General features: G+C 33.2%; 1 protein-coding gene across 1 annotated transcript in view; it reads right to left on the reverse strand.

The window, feature by feature from the left end:
- Positions 1 to 26,127, reverse strand: part of BLTP1 (bridge-like lipid transfer protein family member 1) — a 207,766-nt gene that overhangs the window by 46,549 nt on the left and 135,090 nt on the right. The window contains exons 50-59 of the mRNA XM_079919926.1: positions 25,124 to 25,174; positions 21,041 to 21,247; positions 19,346 to 19,584; positions 14,627 to 14,871; positions 12,410 to 12,515; positions 6,568 to 6,665; positions 5,632 to 5,817; positions 4,470 to 4,638; positions 2,672 to 2,883; positions 1,371 to 1,569 (exon numbers count right to left, since the gene is read on the reverse strand). Of these exons, the coding sequence (XP_079776052.1) occupies positions 1,371 to 1,569; positions 2,672 to 2,883; positions 4,470 to 4,638; positions 5,632 to 5,817; positions 6,568 to 6,665; positions 12,410 to 12,515; positions 14,627 to 14,871; positions 19,346 to 19,584; positions 21,041 to 21,247; positions 25,124 to 25,174 (1,712 nt within the window). The remainder of the gene's footprint in view (positions 1 to 1,370; positions 1,570 to 2,671; positions 2,884 to 4,469; positions 4,639 to 5,631; positions 5,818 to 6,567; positions 6,666 to 12,409; positions 12,516 to 14,626; positions 14,872 to 19,345; positions 19,585 to 21,040; positions 21,248 to 25,123; positions 25,175 to 26,127) is intronic.

Genomic DNA, 26,127 nt, shown 5'->3' on the forward strand with positions numbered 1-26,127 from the left:
CATGTTAGTGTTCTACTTTGCTGGTATAATATCCACTGAGGTGCTGAGTTATTGTTTATATTTTTTAGTATGTGTTTTTGACTTTGAGTCAGAGGCATATTTCTTATGCATTTTCCCTTTGTTTAAACTGCTAAGGAAATGGTATCCTTCCTTGCTTCCAAATATATTCTATCCAGTATGACTATAATGATGGCAAAATGTCATCTTAATAAAAATCAATAGGTTTAAATTTATTTTAAGGAAAAAAACACACAAACAAAAGACAGTTATGGTGACTTTTTAAAACATATATAAGAACCATGTAAAATGATTACTTGTAAAAATTTCTGATGAAGGCTAATTTTGGTCTTTTGGGTATTAGGCATGAGTATTTTGATATCAAGTCTTCTTAATAACCTGAAGTATTTCAAAGAAATCCTAGTATTTTACCTATGAATTATCTAAATGCAAAGCATTCAAAACCAAAAAATTTTACCTAAAATTTTAGCCAATATTAAATGCTAAAACTTCAAGTTTTGATATAAAAACACTCGAAAGTTCTCCCAATACTCAAAGAAAACCCAGAACTGGAAAGAAGATTTTCTTCCAGTGAAGAGAGGAAAAAATTGCTAAATAATGGCATACCGCCTTCTGAAAAGTAATTAATTTTGTTTTACAGATTAGCTGAGGAATTTTAGTCCACAACCTTTAATTCTTCAAATATAATTTTTCTTCATTATTAAGATTAATGATAACACAACATTGTAAAGCAACTATACTCCAATAAAAATTAATTAAAAATAGATTAATGATGCTTTATCAACTCTGCTGTAATATCTAAAATAAAAATAAATCCCTGTACCTTCAAAATAGCATATAAACACAGCTTTAGTTATTCACAACCAGAGGAATAACTAAAGCTGTGTTTAATGGGGCATAATAGAATCAGAGGAATTCACACAAATTATACTCTGTAAACTACATTGTGGACTTATTTATGGCTGGAATCCCTGCTCCCGGTTATCCTGTATTATGTTATAGGATGAACTGGATCTTACACATTTACCACTTTGTTTCAAGATCCCCACAGAACAAAGACACTTTGCCTGGTCATTAATGAATCAATTACAGGAAAAATCAGGGAGTGAGCAAATGTTCAAATGTTGTACCATCAAAAAGAATACCTAGTTGGTTTACTTACCCAAACAACTGAAAGCTGCAGTTTTTCACAAATATGTTCTGATATGTTTAATTAGAAATAGGCTTTATGTCACAAAGTCCAATAACATTCCTCTATATGAACATCCTTCAGTTTTACTTATGAAGACACTGGGGTTACTTTTTAATTTTAAAAAATTCAAAACCTCCTACAGAAAATAAAAGATACTCACAGGCATTCATCACTAGGTCCCCACGAATTTCTGGTTTCCAGTCATCCCATGATGTCTCAAAGCCATCAGCAAAACGGATACAAAAGTTTTTGAAATGCCCTTTACTAACTAGAGATTCTGAAGAACAAGCAGTGATGAGAGTACTTTCAATGGTCAGTACTAAAGCAGAACCAGTGTCAAGGTCTCCAGTGTGATTAGACTGCAAAATATATTAAAGAAATGAGACAAAAGGTGACAACTTTTAAAATTTGGAAACCTCACAGGATTCATAAGATCAAACATCTAGAAAGGGTCAACCCTAGAGAGCTTCATTAAAAAGCAGTTTAGAAAGATGCCTACTTTTAAAATTAAATTGCTCATGTGAAATGCATTGCCATGTGCATTTTTTTAAACTAAACTTGCAAAAGGCTAAATATCTGTTCTTTTTATCTCAAGCCTTTTAGTTTGTGGGGAACATTTTCATTTTGACAACCATCCCTGGTGTGTAAGGCCTTCCTGAGCTCTGTCCATCATGTCATTAAAATATTATCATTTTTGAACTTCTGAAGCACAAACATACCACGTTGCCAATTCTCAACTCAGAGTTTTTCTTAACACTGTTTTGCCAAACAAAATACTTAAAGATAAATTCATTCAACAACTGGTTACAGGTTAAGGTATATTATAACAGTAAAATGTAGACCTCTGTGTTTGTTATAACTGTAACTTCTTAGCCTAACAGGGGGTTCACAGCCTTTTCCCTCACACACATGTGCATACAAATATGTATTCCTGAGAACTGGTCCTAAATCACAAAGAGTAAATTTTTGCTTTATCCAGTACACATAACTTGGAAGTTTTGTTACCATTAAATATTATAGTTTAAAAGAATTTCGAAATTCCCTACCCCGTTTTAGATAAAGTTATTAAACATTATTATATAGCACCCTTAAATATCCTTTGTTTCTATTTTATTATCAAGTGTATGCCAAAGATGTCTTGGCTAAATACAAAACAAATAAAAAATTTTGAAAACTAAGCTGCTTATTTTCCAAGGTAAAAATTAAGATTTATTAGAGGGGTGTCAATCTCATTACTATTATGAGGCATATCAGAATGCTTCAGAGAAAAGTCTCATGAAATTGATATTTAATACACTGTGGATAAATAACGGTTGAAGGAGTTCAATCTTAATTGCTATCTACTAAACTCAAATTATAAACTGTTATCCTGAAAAGCTTATTGTTATACTCTATATACATAAAAATGGTTTCTAGAAATGTCTGGCTCTTAATGTTGGACTGTGATTCGATTTTTTATACCTGTGCAGTATTTGTGATAGGCAGGCAAATTCCCAGATCATTCACAGTGAGCTGGAGGAAGAGAGTCCCAAACGCCTGGGCTGACGTTTGCTGGATACCAGGCAACATATCTACCACTTCCTTTGTAGCCATATGAATATCTTTATGTAAAGCCATTCGTTGTTCATTCCAATTGTCATAGGCAGCCTTATAATTCAGCCAAAACAGCACAGCTTTTGATAATTAAGACAGGGCAGAAGGAAAATTAAAATAAAAACTGTAAAGCTATATGGCAAGTAAACCTCTAGAGCTGCAAAATCCTGTTGATTAATAAAAATTACTCCCAGAAAATTGTAGCATTAGAATTTGAAAGGATCTAAGAGGATACAGTCAACTTGAGAAATGAAAAAAGCAGAAAGCAGGCGACTGCAAAGTGGCAGAAGAAGAAAATCCAGGTCCATTCATTCATTCAATGAATTAGTTGTGAAATGCCTACTATATATGCTAGGCATTGGCATGGAATAACAAACGAAAACACACATGGACCCTGACCATATACAGCTTTCTGTTGCAACAGTTAAAAATTCTTGAAGGAGAGGTACATAATACTGGGAGTATACATTAATAAAGTGTGATTTAGAGAGAGAAGTCGAAGACATTTGAGTTTGTAACAAGAATTGAAAACTTAAGGTAAACCATCATTTAATGCAGTATATACAAGGAGGAGTCTAAAGAGAGATAAAGATGAAGGGGCCAGAGAAGTAGAAGGAAAAGCAGATGTTATGTCATGGACACAAAGAGTAGAAAGTACTTTAAGGAGTTGTTGAAAGTTGATCAAAAGTTGGTAAGATGAGAAATGAAAAAAAAAAAAAAAACGTGCACCAGATTTAGCAAAATAAAATGGTAAGGGCAGTTTTCTAACAAAATGTCTTATCACCAGCCAATGCCCACCACCGATTTAAATCTTTTATGGCTTCATAAATGGTTCTTCATTACTTCTAAAATACAATTCCTATTTGCCCAAGACACATTAATTAGATCCTATCTATCGTTCAGCCTTATTTCCCATTATTTTCTTTTATAAAAGTGGCTGCTGTATTTTCTTAGACCTCTGTGCTCATATATATTCATTCATGTTCTTTCTCACTTGGCAAATCTTTATTTAGTTCTTAACTACATGCCTGGGACTGTTCTGGGCCTTCAGATACAGAGGTAAATAGGACAAGCTTTCACTTCCTGTCTCCTTGGTGAACTCCTAACTCCAAGTTGAATCTGAAAATTTAGTTTCTCCTCTGAGAAGCACAGAGAAAGTGAGAGACACCCTCAGATATAAGGGGAAAAAAAAGAAGAGTGTGTGTGTGTGTGTGTGTGTGTGTGTGTGTGTGTGTGTGTGTGTCTCTCTCTACTCTGTAGTCTACTTTGTTCTCTTTCCCACTGAACTGAGATCTCCTTGAGGGAAGAGATCCTGTTTTCCATATTTGTATTCCACTTCTAGACAGTTAACAATAAATGTTTATAGAATAAATGAATAAAGACAGTGCTAAGACAATTGGGTGCAATAGTTATCCAAGCCAAAAAATTTAAAATTCTGAATCAGACATTCCTATAGATCCATGTAAAAAGCAAATAACTTTAAAAAGTAAAGTAACTCCAAAAACTGATGGTAGTAAGCAAGAAACTTTTTTTGGATGCTCACATTTCAAATTTAAGAGACATTTAGCTGTCAAGCATTTAAACTGGTAAACTACAGATGATTTTTTCTAGCATTACCAAAACATTTCTAAATCTAACAAGACAGTATTGATAGACTTCATCTTACCTCTATCAAAGGCCACAGGCTGTGCATAAACAATTGGTCTATTCAGGGTAATAAGCACGGCTTCCCTATCTGAAGAACCACTGATTTCTTCTCGCAGGGCATTTCTTAACCCAATTCTAGTTTTAAAATAGGCAACCTGATGAAAATCAGAACCAGCTTCCTCATAAACCTAAAATAAAATTAAAAGCTCAATAAAATCAAATAATGGAAAATATTTTAATTTAAAAAATTAGAAGTTTTAACACCATTAATGGTATTGTTCACTAAAAGAACTACAGTACATTTTTCTCTATTTTATTTGTCAATGATAAATTCCTGATACTCTGTACCATAAACACTTGAAATTAATATACAATATGGATGGGTATATAAGAAATAAATAGGAAGTCATACATAAAATTCATACAAAAGCTAGGATTAGGGCCATAGCCTCAATGGCAATATATTAAATGTTTCAAGATAATCAGATCCTCTCTCCTCTCGAACTGTGTTTCTATTTGAAAAAATTACTGTTTTTCTAGAGATGACATGAAATTTTTGTTCATTTATTCCCCCACATAATCTTTAATATAGCCACTCAGTTTTGAAAAGTGACTGGTATTCTTTTAATCTTCAAACTAAAGAAGGAAAAAGGTTAAATCTACATAATAATTTTTACCAAAAATAATAGTATAATTCCCTGATGAGCTGTGAAAGTTAATTTTTATACAACAGAAATCTGATTTACTGTTGTATATATACACATTTTTTTTTAAAACTTTACATGTTTAATATTATAGCATGCAAAATGTGCCATTATCAAACAGGACAGCTAAGAAACTTAGTAACATTTTAAAGACTGACCAATGTTAGTACAAAGTGTTGAAATAAAAAATACTGTTTAACAAAATCAAGAGAAATTATAAACGAATATTTATGAAGATACTAGATTCAAGTTTCATGTGATTGCATTTGCACTGAACAATATACCACCAATATACTCAATGAAATACCAAGGTAAAATTATAAGGGCCTTCTTAAATGATTTTTTATTAGAATTTACAATCAGATTTTACGAACTTCAACTCAATACTTTTTAAAGTATAGTAATACTTAAAGTAGTTTAAATTGATGTGCAAAGTTTAAAAGCCAGAGTTTTAATATCAACATATTCAGCACTCACCTGATGTTTAACAATTTGTCCTAATGCCAGATTTAAATCCACTTGGCATTTACCAAACAGTTTCAGATAGCTGCTACTTCCTGGTGAAGCTTTGGTTTGAAGTCGGTTCGAAAGTTCCAGTTCAATCAGTCCAGTTTCAAATCTCACAGCTCTCATTGAGGGAGTTGTGGCCGTTACTTGAATACCCTAGCAGATTATATGTTTGGAGGAAAAAAAGAATCTTAAATCAACAATGTACACCCACACAAATGAAATCTTTCAATATATGATAAATAAAACAGCCATGTTTTTAAACACACATAGGATGCCTGATGAACTAATAAAACTGGCAACATCCTTTAATTTCTCATGTCAGTCGGAACTTTTTTAGCTATTAAATTTTATTCCAGTATTCTGTATTTAAAATATAGACTGTTCATGTGTTAAATACATTAATTACAAGTAAATAACTATTTGGTAAGAATGATTTTTATTTTTAAGAACACTAATATCGTAAATATTGGAAATAACGTTTCTATTAAGGTATTATTTTAACTGGACAACTGTACAAAATATTTCTTACAGAGTAATTTATAACAGCAATAATTAGAAAAAAAGTCAAAAGGTTCATCTGAAGGAAGTAGTTAAATTGTTACAACTGTATAATATATAGCACAGCTGTTCAAAAAGATAAAGTGGATCTAAATGTTCTGACATGGAAAGGTATTCAAGGTTTTTAAAAATGCAGAAATATATACATATATAAAAATACAAATAGGAAAACGTCCTAAAGGATATTCAATTGTTAAAGCTTCTTCTATGCACGGACAGGGTTATACTTCAGTTTTATTTTCTATTTGGCATACTCATATATCATATGGATTTTCTACAAGCATACATTAATTAAGTAGAAAAATACTTCTTAAAGAATCATTATTATATTATTATTTTTGTTACCTTAAACTGCAAGTTCAGGGAATAGAGTAGAATTTTAGGCTTATCTCCATCTGCTGTTCCATCATGTTCGTTCCAAAGAGGAATAGGTTGCTCTCCACCTGAAAGAGGTTAAATAATTGAAGGTTTGAGGCAATTTCTTTAAAAGGAAAATAATAACTACTTTGTGTGCTTAAAAACACACACACACACAACATTTTCTTTTTCCTGATCATTAACTCAATCTTTAACAGGGAACTTTAGCATGTCACATTTCACTGAGGCAGATATTATAAGATAGGGACAGTACTGCATATGTAGATATTTATTAAGAACATTTTATAAGAACTAGAACTAAGATCTCACAAGCTGCGTGGTACGGCCAGAAAAAAAAAAAAAGAACATTTTATAAGGACTAAATTAAGATATTATACGTATAATTACACCAAACATGATTATACACCTGAGAAAATATATTTGAGGGAAAAACAGTACAATGAAATAATTTCTTCAACCAAAAATGTGACCTTTGTCATTTATATTTGTGTGTCATAAACAAAAAAGAATGGAAGAAAAAATAAAGGTAGAGAAATAAAAAATAAGGTAATAATTAAGAGTGTGACAATAAACGTTTGGCCTATACATGAAAACAAAATACGGGCAGAGGACCCTGGGGATAAAGTTCCTATTAATAGACCATTTGTTGCCCAGGCATTGTGGCATTCAGGAAATAATGTTCTAATATTTTAAAATCCAACTTCTATCTCCACTTCTCCTCTCCTTATTGTAAAAACTTTTCTGTATGCTTACCTTTCAAATATTCTATCTTAAAATGATTCATCTTTTTCTATGTATATTGAATTTAGCATCATCCCAGGGAGCAAATATAAGTGGGATGGGAAGTTTTTTCCTAGTAGGTAATCAATTAATGTAATTCATCACATCAACAGGCTAAAGAAGAAAAATCACATTATCATATTACAGGATGCAGAAAAAGCATTTGACAAAAACCAACACCTATTGATAGTAAAGATTCTCAGTAAACTAGGAGCAGAGAACTTCCTCAACTCAATAGAGAATATCTACAAAAAACCTACAGCTAGTATGATCCTTAATGGTGAAAAGCTCTTAGTTTCCTCACTAAGATAAGGTACAAACCAAGGATGTCCACTCTTACCACTTCTTTTCAACATCATACAAGAAGTCCTAGCTAATGCAATACGACAAGAAAAGGGAAAAAAAAGATATACAGATTGGGAAGGAAGAAATAAAACTGTCTCTGTTCACAAATGACCTGATCATCTATGTAGAAGTTCCTGGAACCAATAAGTGATTATAGCAAGACTGCAGGATACAAGGTTAATAATATAAAAAGGTCAGTCACTTTCCTATACACCAGCAATAAACAGTGGAATGTGAAATTAAAAACACAATACTATTTACATTAGCACCACAAAAAATAAGATACTTAAGTATAAATTAACAATATATATACAAGATCTACATGAAAAAACCTACAAAACTCTGATAATGTCAGTTCTTCCCAACTTGCTCTCTAGATTCAATGCAACCCCAGCCAAAATCCTACCAAGTTATTTTGTGGGTATCGACAAACTCATTCTAAGGTGTACGTGAAGGGACAAAATACCCAGAATAGCCAATAAAATATTGAAGGAGAAGACCAAAACTAGAAGACTTAAACTACCTGACTTCAAAACTACAAGCTAATCCAGACAGTGTGGTACTTGTGAAATAACAGACAAAAAGATCAATGGAACAGAAGGGAGAGCCCAAAAATAGATCCACATAAATATAATCAACTAATCTTTGACAAATGAGCAAAGGCAATACAATTGAGCAAAAGCAATACAATGGAGCAAAGATACAGTCTTTTCAACATATGTTGCTAGAATACAAAAAAATACATGCAAAAAAATACATCTAGATATAGACCTTAAACCTGTCACAAAAATTAACTCATAATGGATCACAGGCCTAAAGGTAAAACACAAAACTACAAAAATCATATAAGATAACAAAGGAGAAAACCTTAATGACCTTCTGTATGACAATGACTTTTTGGATACAACACCAAAGGCATGATCCATGAAAGAAAGAATTGATAAATTAGACTTCTTAAAAATTTTTTATTTTAATTTTAATTTTTTTTTGGTCACACCACACAGAATGAGGGATCTTAGTCCCCCAACCAGGGATCAAACTTGCACCCCATGCAGTGGAAGCATGGAGTCTTAACCACTGGACCACCAGGGAAGTCCCAAGCTAGACTTTATTAAAATTAAAAACTTCTGCTCTGAGAAGAGTGGTAAGAGAATAACAAGACAAGCCACAACTGGGAGAAAATATTTCCAAAAGATACATTTGTAAAGGACCGTTATCCAAAATATGCAAAGAGCTCTTAAACTCAACAATAAGAAAACAACCTGATTAAAAATGGGCCAAACATTTTAATAAACACCTCACCAAAGAAGATATACAGATGGCAAATAAGCACATGAAAACGTGCTTCACATCATGTCATCAAGGAAATGCAAATTAAAACCACAGTAAGATACCACTGCACACCCATCAGAATATCCAAAATCTAGAACAGTGACAAACAACACAAAATGCTGGGGGGATGTGGAGCAAAAGGAACTTTCATTCATTTCTGGTGGGAATGCAAACTGGTACAGTCACTTTGGAAGACAGTTTGGCAGTTTCCTATAAAACTAAACATACTTTTATATGATCCATATGATCCAGCAATCTTGCACTTTGTCAGTTACCAAAAGGAGATGAAAACTTATGTCCACACAGAAACCTGCATATGGATGTTTACAGCACCTTAATTCATAATGGCCAAAACCTCGAAGCAACCAAGGGAGGAATAAATAGGCAAAGAACAGAGGATTTTTAGGGCAGTGGAACTACTCTGTAGGATATTATAATGATGGATACACGTCATTATACATTTGTTCAAACCCACCGAATGTACAATGCCAAGAGTGAATCCTAATGTAAACTATGGGCTTTTGTTGATAATGGTGTGTCAATGTAGGTTTGTCAGTTGTAACAAACGTACCACTCTAATGGGGGACTTTGATAATGGGGGAGGCTATGCATGACTGAAGGCAGAGGGTATCTGGGAAATCTCTGTACCTTGCCCTCAATTTTGCCGTGAACCTAAAACTGCTCTAAAAAATAAAGTTGATTTTTAAAAAAGGCTATTTGTTTTGTTCATCTATCACTATCCTGAATATCTTTTACATAGTTTCAGAAAAAAAAAAATTCTTTTAATTTAAAAGACAAGCTCTGCCTCTTACAAAATGTATTACATAATACTTTTAGTTTATAGAAATATCAGAGACACTATTAGTCACATTAAATCCACAGTTTCTACCTTGTTATGAATTAAATATAGACCTGGTCCAATTGTAAGAATGTAACCTCACTATATATATATTTCTCATTACATATAAATGGCTGTACATACTCAAAAATAGACCTCTTCTCTTTACTAAGTCAGTGCTCATCTACATCTTTCTGAAACCCAGGCAATCCATGGGCAATAAGATTATAAGAACTGATTCTTCAAAAAAGAATTTTCCTAACAAACTTGATGATGATTGTGAACATGAGTATTCCTATGCAATAGAAAATGTCCTAAAGCTAAATGTAACGCGAAGGAAAAGCATGAGGAAAAAGTTTAAGAAACAAATAAGGAAAATAATCATGAAGATTATGGGAGAGTAGGGAAGCAATATAGAGATGAGAATACTAAGAAATGTGGCTACAGGGATTCTAAGTATTCCCTCTCAATAATCTGTTACATTCTCTGGTTTTGAAAAAGATAAGGGGACATCTGTGCTCCATGAGGCCCTGGGCCAGCTGGATGATATGTGATTTACATTTCAGCTATTTTCCTAGGGTTCATGCTGTCTCTACAGTCAGGAAGGAATGGTTCAGGGAGCAGATCTAGCCACTAAATGACTTTGGCATCATTATCTGATTTCTCTATTCTTCACAGTGATTAGCAAGTCTTCATGGTTAGAACATTAATTTCCAGTCTTCTTTTCCAGTTCATTATTCATAGACCTAGGGATACACTTTACTTATAACTCCTAACTGAATGTAATTCAAAGGTTAAGAAAAGCCTTTCTTTTTCATCAAAACCACTTTGACAGCTTACGGTACCAGACTAATACGAGGAACTCTATAATCCTAGCTTTTTACCGTAAGATACAAGATTAGTTAATGGAAAAGTCTGTTTGTTTTTTAGTTATACATATTCAGCAATAGCAGTCTTGAAAATACTCTTTAAAACTCATAAAAAATTACCAACTTGAAATATTCTTTACTTTCACATTATAGACAATGTTCTAATGTGATATCAACCAGGTAAATGGGCCACATTAAAACTTCTATATGGTCTCCAAGTAGAGACACCTTCAGTGGCAGAAGGGGCTTCTGCTATGTATTCATCCCTCCCTTAATGGTTTGTATTCAACCATTTTTAGAAAAATTCCAAGACTACCAATTGATCTGATTTTTATATTAACTTGTAAAATTCTATAGCTCTGCTAGGCTTCTTCAATGTGATCATTAAGTAGCTTCCTGACCTCAGATACAACCAGAACCAACCCACGAGAACCAGGAAAATCTCTTGCTCACACAGCTGCTACATAATTTAATTCCCTAATCCATGGTCTGTCCTCCTTCAGGGCCTTATCAAACACTGGTCCATAAGCTCTGCCTGAATCTTCTCTACTTCTCCTTTCTTGCCAAATGAGGCTTCACTTGTGAGGTTTTGAATATGACTTCCTCTGTGAAGCCTTTTCTGATTCCTTAGGCTACGTTAGTTTCTCCTTTGACACAGACATAGCACCTTCTTCTTGTCATTCAGAGAACTCATCACAAATATAGTGTACTATCTAGATACTTAATAAATTTGTAAAATGAATGAATTTATCCATCAACATGGAGGAATCTCCTCTCGATGCCAATTTATAGATGAGGCTTAACTATTATTTTAACATGATTATATGCATACTGAAATATTCAGCCTCAAGAACTGTTATACAGTCAACTTGTTTTCCACCCTAATGCCTCTTAATACTTTACCTTGTGAATTAAAAATCAATTAATTGTTTAAATCAAACATATATTTCTGGTTAAAATATAAAATAGTGATTAAGAAGCTCACTTATAATCTGATCTTGAGGAATAGCAAAAATATAATAAGGATTGCTATAGACAATTTACCATGTGGCCAGCATACTGTCACCATCTGATACAGATTAAAATCGAAATCTTAATACTGATCTAAATTTTGTTCCCAAATGATTAAGTTTAGTTTAGTTAACAGACACACACTAAGCTTTTTCTTTTTGGAAGGGAAGCATAAGGGACCTTTGTTTAATTTATAAATTGTAAATGCATATATTACATATGACAAAAGTAATAAGCAAAACAATCTGTAGGTGAGAAAGCCATAAAAGGAATGCAGAGGGGCTTCCCTGGTGGCGCAGTGGTTGAGAGTCCGCCTGCCGATGCAGGAGACACGGGTTCGTGCTCCCGTCTGGGAAGATCCCACATGCCGCGGAGCGGCTGGGCCCATGGCCGCCGAGCCTGCGCGTCCGGAGCCTATGCTCCGCAATGGGAGAGGCCACAACAGTGAGAGGCCCGCGTACCGCAAAAAAAAAAAAAAAAAAGAAAAGGAATGCAGAATTTTTAGGGAGTTACTCAACAATTTCATCTAAATGATAGGATCGATACTCATACCACTGGTACATGGACCATCATATAGCCAATGAGAATAAAAACCTGCTGTATGTTCTGCACTATAAGTATCAAATCATCTTACCAGAAACTTTTTGTATTACTTCATTAACTTCCTTCATGAACACTTTCTGTACAAATACCAAGTGGTTTAGAAGATCGGTTGTAAGATTATGTTCGAAGGAACCAACCTGCCAAACAAAATCAGAATACTAGATTAACATACTGACTATATTAGTTTAAAATACATCTCACATAAGTCATGCCAAACTCTGAGGAAAAACAATTAACTACATGCTATTTGAAATGAAAATACTGAAGAAGGGTTAAAAATACTCAGATTCCCCAATACTCTACTGGCCTGACATTGTTATGAGCCATTCCCCCCATATTTTAAAATAACAGTAGCCAATAAGGTATGAGAAATCTTTTGAAAATGAATGAAAATTATACTCTAGGTAACTTGCTGATTGCAAAATTGAAATTTTATGTAGAGTAATATTTATTTTTAATGACCACTGTTGTAGAGTTAGAAAGATGGACCAGTATAAGTGAAAGTAAATGTATTTACTCATTCAAATATTTATTGACCATCTGCATTAGGTGCTAAAGATACAGCTGTGAATAAAAATAACAAAATTATGGCTCTCATGAAGCTACATTTGAGCAAATTAGCAAATCAGATATACTAAAGTCAGCTTTACTATAATACATGTCCCATGATTAGTATAAAGCCCAAAATTTCTGGCAAGAATTAGTTAATAAATAGATTAAATAGAAAGCCGGCCCTAACTGGAGTTGAGTTTTATATTAACGATGAATTGAAACATCCTTATAAGTAAGGCAAATACTTCAACATTTGTCACTTTGATAGTGTCCACATTTTGATCAAAAGTTAACAGCAAAAGAGATGTAGCAGTCTCTTCTTAGTCTAAGTTTCACTGGGCACTTTTATTTTATATATAGTAGTATCAAATGGGCAAAGATGATTTTCACATGTGTCTATTTTAGGCCATAGTTAAATGGGCAACTCTCAGAGAGATGCAACTTTAGATTCTTTCGAATGTTTGTAATTAACTGCATTCTTAGTAAATCTGGGATGGCGTTCTGCCCCAATTACAAACTTTATACCTTTATAATAGCTAATATTAGTAAGGAACTATGCAATATACTGCATTTGATTTGTTTTATTTTCTGTCAAATGAACCATTAATAACAGTATTGCTAAACTACAGTCTGGAACACTTATTCTTCAGTGTAGAAAGCACAAATGAAATATGCTTTATAATCCACCTTTTAGTAAATAAATATTTGACTTCTAGCATCTTGTACACGAGTAGTTCTAGGACAAGCAGAGTCTAAAGAAGGTAAGCCAGACTTAAATATATCCTACTTAGCTGTAATATTTCTAGAAAGACGCCAAAGAGCATTCTTATAGATCCTTCAGATTCTAGAGAATAAAATTTATAAAACAAAGAGTTGGTAAATTGATTTTTGATAAGGTTGCAATTGTTTCTGACAAACTGACAAAGCAAGCTGAGGGACGAGCACACTGTGTGACTCCTACATCTCTCATTTGATAGTTGGGAGACTTAGGGAAAGTTATTTAATCTCTCTAAATTTGATTTTCTACTATAACAAATTAGGATGATAACAAATGGCCTACTTACCACAAATCAAATGAAAACATATCCAAATGCTTTTTAAACTTGTGATAATTGTACAGATATAGAGGGAAAATATAATGATGGAATCATGTATGCTGGCTTTCAAATTCCCTTAGTAAAGAAACTAGTCTGTGAATCTGCTTGTAATTATTTTCTCTCTGTATGACCTTTATATTGTTAATAAGTATGTATACCTGGATGAATCATGTAACCTCTCTAACGGCTCAGTTTCTTTACTTGTAAAATGAGAATAAAATATCTACCTCAAAGGATTGATTTAAGGATTGTACAAGTCAATGAATATGAAGCACCTGACAAATGTTAGATACGCTTAGCGTTTTTATAATCAAATGAATCATGAAAATATTGTAGAGATGCATGTGAAACCCAATATAATAAATATGAATTCAAAGATGATTAAAACAAGAAAAAAAAGCATGTTTAAATAAAACTATAAGGAGAGAGACACATACAGATGTGTACGTAAACACACACACACACACACACACCAGAGTAAAAAATTCTGTAGGAATAAATGATTTGATGATTTTTTTTGATCACTACATACTTTGGTACAACTAAAATTTGAAGGCTCCTAAATTACAAAGAGTAAGAAAATTAAAAAGTGAACTTACTTCTGCCACACAACGTAGATAATTTCCCTGTAAATAGTACCCTTGTTTAGAAGGCAGTTCATCTATACTCCACACCTGGTCTGAATAACTATCATGCTCTTCCATTATATATTTCCCTGACATAGTAACAGGAGGAAGGTTAAGACTGGCAGAAGGAGGAATGGTTGACATATCCGTGGCAGAAACTTTTGAAGTAAAACGCAATCTGTGATTTGGCAGCTCAAATGTAAATCTGGTCTGTGCACCTGTAAGAAATAAGGAAAGTTACTGTTTGTTGTTCAGGTGCTCATTCACTCATTCATTCCTTACTTTGTTCAACAAATGTGTCTATTAAAAAAAGTATGCATTTTCCAAACCTATGTTGAAAGATATGAGAAGGATATTTTAAATTTGCTTATAAAATATTTCCCATCTTTAAATATATGTATGGTTACTATAAAGCATCAGCCAGTATTATTAAGCCAGCAAATATCATTTATTAAGCCTACTAGGTGCCCAGCATTGTGTTAGGTGCTGGAGAAACACCTGTAAATGTTCTCTTTATTTCACGTAAGGTAGAAAAGAAACTGCCTTTATTATGAAAGAGTTAAAACAAGAGAAATTAAAGTGTAAAACAAAACAAAACAACAGCAATCCGCACAGTGTTTTATTCACAGAGAATAGTTAGCAGTTGATAACTTGCCTCTTGATCCTGACTCAGTATGGAAGGAAACAGTGAAATTGTCAAACCAACTAAATTATACTCAATGAAAACATTCGTCGAGTATAAAATTTTACAAAACATGTATCTTTGACCTTAACAATAATAATGGGACCATACTCCAAATAAGAATATGGTCTGAGTTTTAGTTTACTGTTGGTTCTAAACACTTAAATCAACAATTTGGCATGTAGTCGTTCAAACAATTATAAATACACAACCTGTACTATTTATTCAGGCTATATTTCTCCAACTATTTATTGAGGGCATTAAGGCGTAGCAGAAACCTTGTTAAAATCAAGATCTATTATTGCCTATTACATATACTGTCTAATGTATATGTGCATGTTCCTTTCCAACCAATCAAATCTACTGATACTGTTCTGTACATAAGCAATTCTCTCCACTCAAACATTAAACAGCCTATTTTGCCTACATTTAAAATTTATTATATATTCCTAGTATTCTCGATTGTGCCAGAAATAATTCTCTTTCTTCCACATACTAATTAAAGGGCACCTCCTATATGTCACATTCACTATATTCACTCACTATACAGTAACGTTTATACTTGGAATGAGTTATCCATAAACAGAAACACGCTCTCTCACCAACTGGTGCAACCGTGAAAGGCCAGATAGGTCACAACTGCTCTGATCTCCTCTTACTCACCAGGCAGAGTCATTGACTATGGCTTGCAGGCTGCAAGGGGTGCGGGCTGCCCTCCACAGTAGCTACCACTACTATTACTACCACCAACGTTACCAAATAAAAACACAGACTGAAGTAATACTAGGCCTCAGGTCATCCCTTATCACTAGTATAGCCTTTTTTTTTTCCTACTGTTTTTGTCCCTTTCCTTTACTGCAAGGAGAATTATGGGTTGTTATCTGACTAGATATTTGACAATATGTTTTCTTTGCTCCTAAATATTCATATCTTCCTAGTTCCAAACTGACTATTTGGCTTTTGATCTGCTGCTTCTGTTGGCTCTTCTATTTCATGGATGCCCTGAATAAACAGACAAGAAGAGCCATTTAGCCCAATACCTGAAGGCCCAACACTTCTGACTCTGCAAAATATGGAAATTCACTTTAAAGTGCTTCTGTTTCTGATAAGAAAAGATGTTCAGAAAAATTCCTCTCAATAAAGAAAACCTAAAATGCTAGAGGGCAGAAATAAATACATACACATACATACAAAAATACATACATGTATGTATGTATTCACATATATGTATATGTGTTTTTAAAATTATTAATGTAATTTATCATGTTAATATAATAAAGGAGAAAAAATATTTTAATTTCAACAGAAGCAGAAAAAAGTATCCAATAATAAGTATTTGCCAATCATTCATAGAAACTCTTAGCACACTAGGAATAAAAGTAACTTATCTTGACCTGATAAAAATAACCCAGCAAAAACCTACAGCAAACATCATATTCACTGGTGAAATATTAATTCCCTTAAAAAATATGAGTAAAACAAGGATGCCAACAGTACCCCTTTTACTGAACTTGGTAGTAGAGACATAGTAAGATAAGAAAAATAAAAAGGCATAAAGACTGGAAAGGAAGAAACAAAAGTATTATTTGCACATGGTATGAATATCTACTTAGGAAACTCCACAGAATCTTATTAGCAATAATAAAAATAGTTTAATATGATTGCTGAGTATAAGATTAACATCAAGTGCATTTGTACATACCACCACTGGTTTAAAATGCTATTTATAAAATATACCATTTGTAATAACAACAATAACATAAGGTGCCTAGGTATCTAAGTAAATAAACATATCTTGCAACAGATAAACAAAAACCTTAAGTTGAAAAATTTTAAACTTTATAGAAAAACACTGAAGATGATCTAAAGAAACAGAGAAATAGACATATGCAGGAATAAGAAGGTTAAATACTATGTCAGTTCTCAAAATCAATATTTTTAATTCTCCCCCAAGTAAATCTATAGATTCAACTCAATTTCTAAAATAATCCAAACAGGCTTTTTCAGGGAACTTGGCAAATTGATTCTAAAATGTATCTGAAGGAGCAAATAAACAAAAATAACCAGGACAACTTCTAAAGAAAGGAAAAGTCAAGTATCAGTATGACACTGGTGCAAACAGGCCACTGAGGCACAATAGAGATCTCTGAAATAGACCCCCATATACATAAACACTTAACAGATGATAAAGTTGGATTATCTATCACTGAAAAAAAGAACAGATTAGTCAATAAATCATGCTGAGATAACTGGTTATGCATACTACTCCATACCAAACTGAAGAAAAAACCAGTCAATTCCTTACAGATTAGGAACTTAAATGTGAAAAGCAAAACTTCAAAATGTTTAACAGTAAATATGAGAGAATCTTCTCATGATCCTGGGAACAGAAGGATGATATAAAAATTTATATTTTTATGTCTTCTTCAAAACATAAAAATACACAATAAAACAAGGAAATATTAATTCAGTTACATTAAAATTAAGAGTATATGTTGATCAAAAGACCAAAAAGTGAAATAAGCCTCTGACTGGGTGACAATATATGTTGAACATATAACATCAAAGGTTTAATATACAAAACATACAAAGAATTTCTGTGAACCAAGAAAAATACAAATGACTCAATGGTCAAATGGACAGAAAACAAACAAGAACCATCAACAGGTGTTTCATATAAGAAAACATATAAGGACCCCTTAATCATATTTAAAAATTCAGCTCCATTAATAACTACAGAAACATAAATTAAAGTACAATGAGATACCATTCCACATTTACGAGACAAGCAATAATTTTAAAGTCGATAATAACAAGTGTTGACAAAGATGCAGAACAATGGGAACTCCAATCTAATACTGATGGGAGGGTAAAAACTGGTGGACACAGCACTAAGGAAAACAGTTTTATATTTCCTAGTAAAGTTGAAGATGCATTTACCCTATAATCTAGCTGTATCACTCCTAAGTACATATCCTTGAGAAACTCTTGCACATATGTACCAGAAGATGTGTATGAGAACAAATGTAATAGCAAAAAAATAGAATGAGGCAAAGGTCCATCAATAGCAGAATAGATAAATAAATTGTGATATAATCACTTAACGGACTACTATATTTCACTGAAAAATGAATGAAACAAAGATACATGGATGAATATAAATAAATCAAAGAAAATGTGCAACAAAAAAATTCCAAGTTAAAATATACATTAGTGGGACTCCACATGAATAAAGTACAGGCTACAACAAAATTGGTCATTTATGAGTATATGTCTATGTAATAAAACTATAAAGAAAAGCAAAGGAATGGATAACACAAAATTCATGATAGTGATTATTAACCAAGCACTCATGGGGACTATTATCTGATAGTAATAATATTCATTGAAGGAGCCTTCAAAGTACTGGTAATGTTTTAATTCTTAGGATGTGTAATCGGTAGGTGAGTTTACAGTTCTATAAACTGTGTGAATGTAACTGATATACTTTTGTATACATGATACATTTCAGAATAAAAATACAACAGCAAAGTGCTTTTGGAGAGGATATATAAGGATCACAAAATCTTATAAAAATAGCTATTTTGAAGAAGTCAAATAACCTCTGATTTAAGCTAAATGTACTCAACGTGAAAATAAACCAAGTTATTCAGGCTATAAGAACCTAACAATGTAGAAATGTATTCAACTTGTAGAAATGTAGAAATGTATTCAACTTGTAGAAATGTAGAAATGTACTCAATTCAAGTTTAAGTTGGAAATGGTTTCTAAAGAGTGGATAACTAAAGAGTTCAAATGAAAGCAGGGTCCATGCTGGTCATTCAAGGAAGTGTATTGCTATTTTTACTTGACTGAATGAAAAACATTGTTAATGAAATTTAAAAGTGTTTTGATTAAAATTATTTAAATTTTCATAAAAAATCTATAAAACTAAATTTGTTTCACCAAAATATTACTAATTTCTTAAACCAGTCATAAATTTTAAGAATGAATTCAAACTTCAATGTTACCTGTCATTCCATGACTTCTCATTCTTCCCATCTTGTATTCTGCTTTCAGAGATGGTAAAAGTGCTGCTCCAATGGCTATACCATCTAACATGGTGCTGAATTTAAGGACAATAGGCTTCTTCTCTAAACCTTCTGGTAGCTGAGGAAATTCATTTGTTTCAATAGGAGTTTGATTAACACTTGTTGGGGTTTTTTCAGAAGGTAGGGGGGTTGCAATATCTTCTTTTACAGGCTGTGGGCTATAGAGCAAAACAAAAAAAAAAGTTTAAAAAAGACAATTAGAACAGCTACTAATAAAATTTAAATTGTATAAAAATAAAAATTGTATAAAATTGGTATTCTCAATGTAAAAGAACAAAAATAAACTACGAACAGATGTTTTCTTTCTAATACCAAGTCATATTAAGACTTCCTCAGAACAGCCATTGAAAAATGATGATCTAGAAAAGTAAACAAGATGAAGTAATAACAATATAAACTGAATGTTACACTGCCAAGGCCATTCACATTATTAATGTGAAACTGGAGGTTTTCTGATTCCAAATTCCATGACTTAACCATTATGCACTCTACTGTTGATTGTTAATACTATTACTATTACTAGCACTATTAATAATAATAACACCAACAACAGCAGTAATTATTTGAGTGCTTACTATGTGCCAGGTACTATTCTTATTGCTTTGTGTATTTCATATAATTTATTTATCTCATAAAACCCTTTGATTAGGTACCATTATCTCCATTTTACAAATGAAGTATAGCAAGAAAGTGGTGAAATCAGTTTTGAACTCAGTCAATCTGACTCTAGAGTCTTTTTGTTTTTAACTACTCCACTCCACTGCCAATACATTCTAATAAGGAAAAATTCCTTAGGGTATTTTATAACTAAGGCTCATGTACACATTCTGGATTCCATATTCCAGAGACAGGAGAAACATGTTTAAATTATTACTACTTAGTCAACCAGACATGAATTAATATTACATCAGAATTAAAGATCTAGATAGGACAACTGGAAAAATCATTGCTTTAAGACACTGTCAAAATACACACTCGTGTTCTTCTACCTTACAGGTTAGGAAAAAGGAAACATAACAAGACAAATTTTTACCTTTTACTTATATTTTTATTAGTTATTAATTAGCTATAACTTTGGAGACCAGGAAGAAAGCTTGGCAATGCAGACCCAGGGAATAAACGTTACTGTGCAAAGGTCCCATTTACTGCCTTTTAAAATATTTAAATGGTATATTCAAATCCTGCCTTGAACCATGTACAATAATCTCACATAGAGGTCAGCACAAAACCACGCATGGGACATAAATGGCCACTGCAACTTTATAAATCTATGCACTCACAAATTGCAGTGAGTTCAAAGTAAAGAAATATTGCTACAATCCTAGAATTTGCCTTTTATTAGTAACATGTTATAATGTCCACTAATCTCTAGGATCTCTTAAGCTTTACTGATGCAATATGAACGACTCGCAATCGCATTTGTGACATAGTACTTTAATAATATCCAGAATACAATTCTCCCACAATCATGTTTAGCTACTTTTCACCTGCCCCACTATCCATAATAGTCACTACTTAGATGTAACCTTCTGTCTTCCTCCAAACTATTGTTAACACAGCAAAGAATGACATGAAATACTATATAGAATCACAGATCTTGAATAAATAACTTACACTGTAGAAGGTTGTCTGATGAGATCTGAGATCTGCTTAGATAGCTGGTGAGAACTTCGAACCATCATGCTGTGTAAGGTGGCAGGGTGCTGGGGAATGTTGATGCTGATAGCTCCTACTTTGAACACCGCGGCATTGTTAGTCTTCAACCCCCTCTGGGCACTGTAGAGGGCTTGGGACTTGGCAATACTACATTTCACTACAGTTCTATTAAAAGAGAAGGAGGATCATTAAAATATGGCCAAGTAAAGAGAAATTTTGAAAAAGTATTTTGAGAGCAAGACAAATGTTTTTAAATCATTCAATGAAGTAAATTACAAGATTTCTCATGCATTTAAATCACACTAAAGAAATAACGTTTTCTAAAAATATGGACATACATTTTATACTGTTTGTACTGAATATTATTCTGTTTAATAAAGAGTTTACAGAAGAATGTATGTATGTGCTTACATGGAAGAGAATACACTGACATATTACACATATACAACACACAAAATCCCATTTTGATTTTTTTCCCCATTAAGAACTCCGTTTTTCTTCAACATATTTTAGGCATCTGTACAACCACTAAGAAAATATAAACAGCGAAAATTAAAAGAAAAGAAACAAACACTCACTATACTTCTTAAAATCTAATCAGCCAAAGAAACTAACCTAACAATCATCCAATATGTTAAAAGAAATTAATGAGAAGGAAGAAATTTAACTTGCATTTTCCTTTTTTTATTTTCAGTGAGTAGCAAAGAAATGACAGAAGTCCAATTCATAATGAGTAACTACTACTTAATTAAAAATTGGTAAGCTTTACTGGTACAGATATAAAATAGAAATACTGTCTTTCTTGATTTCTCGTTCTTTCTTTCCAATGCCTAGAACAGTGCTTTAAACATAGTAGACACTCACTGAATTTTGTGAAATGAATGAGCAGAAAGAAGTACAGCAGAAGAATGACTCAACACAACTGTGGAATTCCACAGATATCACGTGATATATCATGTATGTAAAAGCCATGATGAAGCAGTCTTGACACACACAGTAGAAAGGTTCATGTCAATGAACTGCACCACTAAAGGCCCAGTAGTAAGAGGAAAGCTTTTAACATATATGTTATCTTTGAAATGAGCAAAGAATGCTTGACAACAGATTTAGCAAAACACACAAAATGCAAATTTCATATTAACTACATGTCAGTTCACACACATTTATCTCTACTTAGGCTACAGAGGATTCACCGAGAATTTACTTACAGTCTCAAGGACCTAAGGAATCATCCATTCGTTACATTTAACTTCTATTAGAATAAACCTTGAGCAGCGTAAGAGTGGTTCTATTAGAAGTTTTGATTATTTACAGATAGTGAAATCCAGGTATTATACAAAATTCAAAAATGATTACTAGAGAACTATATTTGCTTTCTTCTTCAAAGGAAACTATTTCTCAAAGACTATCACTGACTAGAAAAAGAAAAAAGTAATCTATGGAATTGTTCTAGCTAGCATGAATATAGATTCTAGGATGCTGACTAGTTACTGAATTTTGAATCTTAACTATTTTAATAAATAAAGCTACTATTTATCATCAATGAGATTCCATTTTAAATTCAATTTCATCATGAGCCAGAACACTCAGATGGTGCTAAAGTGCAAAGTGCTTTCTAGTTGCGAACAGTATTCACCTACTGAATGAAACTAAGCATACATTTACAAAGAAGTCTTGTTATCATGACAGTCAAGAAATTCTACACCTATCTTACTATTTTACCTTTATAATCTATAGAAGTCTGCTTAAATATTACTTGTGATTATATAAGCACATACACAATCCTTAATTTTCAATTATACACCAAATGTCAGAATAGAAAGCTATGGGGCTGACTGCTCTCCTACTGTAGATCCTACTGTGGTATTTCCAGTGGAAATTTTGATGTTAAGGACTTCAGGGGCTCTGTGTTGCCCAACTCCAGAGGGCACCACCACACTGTAGGCTATGTAAATGATGCCCATGACTACAGCGTGAGTAATGTTCCTTGGAGCTAGACAACAGGATAGTCCTACACTGATCAAACTGAGACAGACACTGTAGAGGATGTCTGATTAACTCTTGTCAAACTGTACATGTTAAAGATGTAAGGAGACCCAGAATGAGGAATTAAACAATTTACAAGCTGCCAGTATGAATTATCTAGTCATAATTTCAGATTTATCTATTCATAATTATCTATTCATATATTATCTATTTTAATTCTTAAAAGAGCTGTCACTTAATCTAGATCAAAAAACATGTAGCATATATAAGACTTTTACACAGGAAAGAAGTGGTCAAAGTCTTTTTAAAGTGAAGACTATAAAAACTTGTAGCATGCCAAGCATGCCTCATATATGTAAAAAGTTCACGGCAAGTGACCAAGAAGCTTGGCTCAAGAATTCATTGGCAGTGGTGGGAGGGCAGATCCACTGTGAGCCTGTTATAACCACCACAGTGCCTAATCAGGCAAGGACTTTTCCGCATCTTCGTTTTCTTCCTGTGTCCAGGCCACAGGGCCTTTAAAGCAGGCCAGCCATCCTTGTAGTGCCGGTTGAGAGTTTGAGGACTTACTTTAGGGCCTCATTATTGCTACTCTATCTCCACCCCCACCCCACCTCCTTGATCTTGCAGGCCCAGACTTTAAAGGCAGGAAAAGGAGGTAAACTAATTTATGTACCCTGACCCATGCGGCCTGCCTCAGTTCAGTTTTGCCTGGAAATCTTTACAATGTGGACAGAGAGTGTTGGGATCACGTGTAATTCAGTTAACTATTAAAAATCATTGGAGCTTCCTTTCCCATTTGGCAATTGTACCTTACGTGTTAACTCTCTCAGCAGGAAGGCCTAAAAAAGGAGGGAGTGGTCCTATAAGTGATATTATGACAGGAACTACCTCTCACTTGCTTACTGTTCCATCTCTGAAACCTAACACAGTGTGCAGGCCATAATATGCAACCTAAAAACCTAATTAGTTGAGTGGATAAAGATGTGATCTTCAGCCATTAAATAGCATCGTCTCTAAAGTCATACAGTACTGATTTTTTTTTTATTATACATCCAGAGAACTCAGTGATAAAAAAGAGAGAAACAATAAATCTTCTCCAGCTACTATAACTACTAAAGTGGAATTAGCTATTTTTTTATACCTGTTATTATTAATGATGATATTAATATGGAAGAGTGGCTTCCAAAAACAATCAATTTTCTAATTTAATATTAGTGCATTTATTCTTTTTTAGTACTTCTAGTTGGCTGATGAAGTGACATAGATCACAGATAATCCCAACAAAGGGTTGCTGATTGATGATGTTTTGACTATGGCCTATTATCAATACACAATGAAACAAATCTCACCAGGTATTGATAATCTTACCAGCCTGGAACAAAATATGCAGATTCATCTATTTATTCAGCATACTGAAATTTTATAGAAAAGGTTGAAAGAAAAGATCAGTCCTAAGTAACATACTAAATTGTCATGGTGGTAGGACTCATGTGACAAGTATTTAAATATATCACTACCACAAAATATCAGATATACACAGGCCAAATCAAGCCCGCCAAAATACAAAAGGATACACAGTAAAAGCCATACATAAAAGCTGACAATAGAGCAGTGAACTCTCTCCATCTTAAAGACAGAATTATTATAAGGTTGAGCAATGTAGATATTTTCATATATTAGTGTTTTAATAATTAGTTTTGAAAATTTGTGAAAACTCATTTGCAAAGTTAAAAATTTTAGCTTCTATTATCACATCAAACGTTAACAAGGGTTTGTAACAGGTCTTAAAAAAGCACAAAGCAACACACAACTACAGTGTTACAATCTTTCAACAATAAAACAAGGTATGAATTACCAAAAAGGTAGTCCTTACCTGTGTATTTTCCTTGAAAATCAGTAAACTTTAATCTATAAAAGGATCTATATTAAAGCTACAAAATAATAGCTACATACTTTCACAGCCATGCAGATAATCTAAATATTTTATCTTTAAAAACTATTCAAATAGTATGTTAATCACAAAGTCCATGAAAAAGAATAATAATGACATACAGAAACTCTTGTTTGGCTGTGCTTGTAGGAGATGTAGGAAAATCCTCCAGTCTACAGATGAAGATTCAAGAGAAAGCAGGAAAACAAAAAGGAAGCAAATAAACATTCATGCATAAATTAGTGACAATATGAGCAATCATTTGGAAAGCTTTTATTTCCCATTTTTTAAATTTTCAAGAAACTTTTCAACTATTTTTTAAAAATTCCATTTCCTTTTCATTGAAACTGGAAGTGAAAAGCCAAAGAATAAATCCAGAAAGTCTTAACACTACTAGAGTTTGGCAGTGAGTAATTAATAACTTTTATTTTTTTAATGAAAAAGTTAAGGGCTCTTGGCTTGAGATTTTTTAAAGGCAAGAATTATCAACTAATACTTTTTTTAAAAATCAATTTTATAAATATGTTTGGTTCAAGAGGATAGAGTAAATAAAACCCACGAGACATCTAAAGAAATCTGTTGTACTTTTTTTTTTGCGGTACGCGGGCCTCTCACTGTTGTGGCCTCTCCTGTTGCGGAGCACAGGCTCCGGACGCACAGGCTCAGCGGCCATGGCTCACGGACCCAGCCGCTCCGCGGCATGTGGGATCTTCCCGGACTGGGGCACGAACCCGTGTCCCCTGCATCGGCAGGCGGACTCTCAACCACTGTGCCACCAGGGAAGCCCTGTTGTACTTTTGAATAGGTCAAAGTGACCATGATACTTTAAATTTAGACTCAACAAAGGAATCATGAAACCCAAGGTCTGTGGTGACTTTGTGCAGTAGCATCATAGTGAGGTAGAAGGTGCAGAGGTTCAGGTATCTCTTCTTACTGACTGTATGACTTTAAGCATTTTAGGAAAATACTTCGATATTTCTGAATCTCGATTTATTGTTCTGTAAAGTGGGGATAAAACACCCCAGTTAACAGGACTGTGGTGAGGATTAAATAAAATAATGTATAGGAGGCTCCTGGTCCATGATAGGTAACTCCTTTAGATTGTAATTATTACATAATAATACCC

This window comes from Stenella coeruleoalba, assembly GCF_951394435.1.
Source record: "Stenella coeruleoalba genome assembly, chromosome: 4".
Classification (NCBI taxonomy): domain Eukaryota; kingdom Metazoa; phylum Chordata; class Mammalia; order Artiodactyla; family Delphinidae; genus Stenella; species Stenella coeruleoalba.